The 5,069-nt window shown below is 37.9% G+C and overlaps 1 protein-coding gene across 1 annotated transcript; it reads left to right on the forward strand.

Moving 5' to 3' along the window:
• LOC121153940 (olfactory receptor 8B3-like) lies at nucleotides 1–957 on the forward strand. The gene has a single exon (XM_040976698.1). The coding sequence runs from the start codon at nucleotides 1–3 to the stop codon at nucleotides 955–957; it is 957 nt and encodes a 318-aa protein (XP_040832632.1).
• The last annotated feature ends 4,112 nt before the right edge of the window (nucleotides 958–5,069 follow it).

The raw sequence follows: 5,069 nt of genomic DNA on the forward strand, positions 1-5,069 counted from the left end.
ATGAGAATGCTGACTGAAAATGACTCCTTGGTTACTGAATTTGTTCTTGCTGGGTTAACAGATCGTCCAGAGCTACAGGAACCTCTCTTTTGCCTATTTCTAATGATCTATATTGTCACCATGGTGGGTAACTTTGGCTTGCTCATGCTTATTGGTCTCAATTCTCACCTCCACACTCCTATGTATTATTTCCTGTTCAACCTCTCCCTCATTGACCTGTGTTACTCTTCTGTTTTCACTCCTAAAATGTTGATGAACTTTGTATCAGAGCAGAACTTCATCTCCTACACTGAGTGCATGGCACAGCTGTTTTTCTTTCTCTTTTTTGTCATCTCAGAATGCTACATGTTGACCTCAATGGCGTATGATCGCTATGTGGCCATCTGCAACCCACTGCTGTATCAGGTCACAATGTCCCGTGAGGTGTGCTCTGTGCTATCCTTGGCTGCCTATGTGATGGGACTTGCTGGAGCCACTGCCCACACAGGGTGTATGCTTAGACTAAGCTTCTGCAGTGCTAACGTCATTAATCACTATTTGTGTGACATACTTCCCCTTCTCCAGCTTTCTTGCACCAGCACCCATGTCAATGAGGTGGTGGTTCTCGTTGTTGTGGGCATTAATATCACAGTACCCAGTTTCACAATCTTAATTTCCTATGTTTTCATCCTCAGTAGCATTCTTCACATCAAATCTACTCAAGGAAGATCAAAAGCCTTCAGTACGTGTAGTTCTCACATTAGTGCCATTTCCCTCTTTTTTGGATCAGCAGCATTTATGTACCTGAAATACTCTTCTCCTGGTTCTGTGGACCAAGGGAAAGTTTCTTCTGTATTTTACACTAATGTAGTGCCGATGCTCAACCCTCTGATCTACAGTTTGCGGAACAAGGATGTCAAAGTTGCGATGAGGAAAGCCCTGATAAAAATAAAATGGGAAACATATAATTACAAGTAATACATAATCTGAAGTACTCAATGTTTTTGAAAAAGAAATGTTTCTCACACCTGTACTGCTTCTAGAGAGAACATTATGTGTGCTTCAGTAGGCTTATCAGATCCCTTAAAGCGAATTTTGTCCTCTTTTTGCTTCTGGAACTTTAAGCAAAGTTACTAAATAATAACTAGCACATCCAGAAAGTGACAGATTTACTGGTGTTTCTCATTATTGATTCATATCCTTTCTATCTCCTGGGCTAATCCGAATTCACATAAAATTATAAATTTTGCAAATTACAAAGTATGAATATTACAATTTTCTCACCTAAATAAAGAAGTGCCAAACAAGATGGAATTGTTATCATTTTTAATCAGTACTACTGTTGGTATAGATAGTGGGATTTTAGTGAACGTCTGGAGACCTATAAGATGTTTGTAATAAAGAGTAATCCATCTCTCTGATCTTGTGATTTTATTCTCTTTCCTTCATTTCTTTTCATTATGCTGTTACACCTGAGCCCTTTGGGAATGTCATCCCTACTTCTTGATCATGCTACTGAGCCCTTCTCTCACTTATTAACATAGGAGAGTAGGTAACAAATCATCAAACATTTTTTGGATTAAGTCGAACGAGCTGAAGATAAAACACAACGTGATAGCACATACCGTTTTGTCTAGCACAATCTATTCAGGGCAGTGTCTAAAGAATGCATTTTTAGATTTATAAGTACCATGTGTAAAACTTGCACTACAAGGACTGTTTTGACCTTGCAAGAATCAATGAATTCTTCTTGGCTGTAAGTTTCTTATGTGTGAGTCTGGATGCCTGGTTCACAGGGTTGCTGTAAGGGCAAGACAACAAAAGGTATGTAAAAATTTTAGTACTGTGACTGACAGACTAGAATTACCAGTGGGAAGTGTCTTGAAGTATACAGTTGTTGATTGTGTTCATAATCAGGCTGAGGCATCTCAGGAATAATCCACACCTCATTCTGGTTATGTTATATAACAATGTAAATGTTTAATAATAAAATGTTCATTTGTTGAAATAAATTGGCCACATTTTAAGCTAAAACAACAATCTTTGTGGAGAATCTTTAGGCCTCATGTAGAGGTCCTCTGTTCATAAATCTCATCTGCCTTTCTGATAAAAATAAATATTTTTTCAAAAATCAACATTATGAGGCATTAATCATGCTGAAAATATGCAAATTTTGTATGTGGAGGACATGCTAGTAGTTGGCAGGATAATATAAATGAATGTGGCAGAGGATGAGTATAGTAGCAAAAGGATGGGAGCTCATTTACACTGGTAGAAAAATTTTGTATCCCTATTATGAAGATAGGTATATGAATACGTACTTGAGTTAAATCGTATGAATCTAAACATAAAATTTTAGATCCATTACTATATGGATCTAAACATATGGATCTAAACAAACAGATACAGGTACATGCATGCTGAGTTATTTAACATTGAATAAAGTCTGCTGTACAAGGCTAGCATCACTGTATAAACATGAGTTGCATAATTTTGCTATTTCCTGCAGTTGAATATGCCATTAGGGGAGGTAGCTTGGTGAAGAGTTCAAGGAATTCTATATATTGTTGCAACTTTAATAATCATGTAAAATAAAAAGATGAAAATTTTATGTCATGTTATAAGCACAAAGTCATACATATAACAAAATTCTAGTCATACAAATGGCAGTTGATGAACAATGGTGTTTGTTACAGATTTTATTTTAATTTGTTAAAGACAACTAAAGGTAATTAGATTATATGAACTAGGGATTCATTCTTACATTTTACAAGGTTTTAATTTAAAATATCAAATCAAAGTGTTCTTTTTTTTTAAAGATTTATTTATTTTTATTACAAAGTCAGATATACAGAGGAGGAGAGACAGAGAAGAAGATCTTTCATCCAATGATTCATTCCCCAAGTGACTGCAACAGCCGGAGCTGAGCCAGTCCAAAACCAGGAGCCAGGAACTTCTCCTAGGTCTCTCACTCAGGTGCAGGGTCCCAAAGCTTTGGGCCGTCCTCGACTGCTTTCCCAGGTCACAAGCAGGGAGCTGGATGGAAAGTGGAGCTGCTGGGATTAGAGCTGGCTCCTATATGGAATCCTGGCGCGTTCAAGGCAGGGACTTCTGCTGCTAGGCTACGCTGCCGGGCCCACAAAGTGTTCTTTTAATATCTGTAAAATACACAGATAAATATTGATTTAAAAACTCAAATAGTAAAAGCAAGAAGAGTCAACTACTAAATCAGTCTTTTTAAACTAAAGCTGATAACCTATCCAGAATTAAAATTATGATAGATCAATGACATTCATTTACTTATGCCTTTGTAAATATCAGTAAAAATTACTTTCCCTGTGCTCTGGGGATTGTACAATCCCTGGTGCAATATTTACATTTTCTGTTTCACATCAGGGTGAAAACAAAAACATCCTTATTCTCCAATGTAATTAATCTCTTGGAGATGTCCTAGGGGAGTCATATGTCTGCATTTGTAATCAAACCCCAGTCCTCTAAGTCAGTGGTGTGTGCTCCATGACCTGCTGGCTCAGGGGTGAAGTCCCTGACTTTCACATTCTGGACAAAGCTGTAAGTGGAGTTATGATCTGTCTAGAACACGCAGACTGTGAAAGCTGTGCAATGACATCTTTAACTGTCAAAGAAGTGTTTATGACTGCATCTGAGCTGTGAACACATCTGATATGCTTTACTATCTCCGAAGCCAGCTCTTCCTCCGGGAATAAGCATACATAAAGAGTTGGCAGCGAACCCTCTTGAGTGAAAGGAGGGTGAATTAGTTAAATCCTCATCTTTATTTTTCTGTAGGTTGTTGAAAAATGAAGCAAAAGCTTAGACTCCAGCGTCTACATTTCTTTCATTCTCCCTGAGTTGGCATCATTTTGAGTTGATGGCAAAGCAGTTATAACTACTCCAGGTAACACATTTAGAACACATAATATCAGGAAATGAGAGGTGTGTCTCTTCCTGTAAAAATTTTTGACACGCATTGTATGCATAAAAAGGTTTACACTCTTGGGTGCCCAGCGTGTTGGCTAAAGTCCTTGAACTCGCAGAGATCCCATATGGGTGCCGGTTCTAATCCCAGCAGCTCCAATTCCCTTCCAGCTCCCTGCTTCTGGCCTGGAGAAGCAGTGGAGGATGGCCCAAAGCTTTGGGACCCTGCACCCACGTGGAAGACCTAGAAAAAGTTCTTGGCTCCTGCTTTGAATCGGCGCAGCACTGGCCGTTGCACTCACTTGGGAAGTGAATCGTTGGATGGAAGATCTTCCTCTCTGTCTCTCCTCTTCTGTATATCTGACTTTGTAATAAAAATAAATGAACATTTTAAGAAAAAGGTTTACACTCTTGTGTCATAAGAACAAAATTTGTTAATTTTTTAGAAATGTAATAATGTAAGTAGCACCTATGTTAATTATGTTACTCTTTCATGCTCTTATAGATCATTTCTGAAAGCCCATTTACCTTTCTTTAATCTTTGTCTAACTGTGGTGGAATAGCACTTAATGTGCAGAAATCTCATATTTCATGATTAACTGTAAAGTCCAACGTACCTAGTATCTTGTCTATACATATTGTCAGTTGTTGACTAATTAGAACCAAGTAGGAAGGTGTTTGGAACACCTATAGACTATGAGATGTAATTTTTTGCGAAGCAGAGTGTGCATGTTTTCTGACCTAAAGCAATTCTCTCTTGGTTTTCATCACAGAAGTTCTGAGGTGTGTGATGCAGCAATAGATACATAAAGAGCAACTTGGAAGTGACTGGTCAGCTGAATGAAAGAGTGGTAAGAAATACGTTCCCGCTCCCCAAGTTCATAAGCATGTAGACTTGTATTTCAGCTACTCCAAATATTCGTATTTTATTAAAGAAAAAGTAACTATTTGTCATCATTCAGTTCAAGCAGATAAAAGACAGAATGATTAAAATGTTGGGAGTGGGGTGGTGGAATATAGTAGATTCCAATCCCATAAACAATGGACAATTTAACAAAATTCTGCCAACTTGATTGACCCTCATTAATGAGTGTTAGGAAGAAGAGAGCTGGACACTCGTTTAGTAACATTTCTGTCTATCCAGGTCTTTGACA

This window comes from Ochotona curzoniae, unplaced genomic scaffold, assembly GCF_017591425.1.
Source record: "Ochotona curzoniae isolate NIBS_2020 unplaced genomic scaffold, NIBS_Ocur_1.0 contig_2723, whole genome shotgun sequence".
In the NCBI taxonomy this organism is placed as follows: domain Eukaryota; kingdom Metazoa; phylum Chordata; class Mammalia; order Lagomorpha; family Ochotonidae; genus Ochotona; species Ochotona curzoniae.

Excerpts from the sequence above, each read along its gene's own strand:
- LOC121153940 (XM_040976698.1), top strand. The coding sequence starts at position 1 with ATGAGAATGCTGACTGAAAATGACTCCTTGGTTACTGAATTTGTTCTT.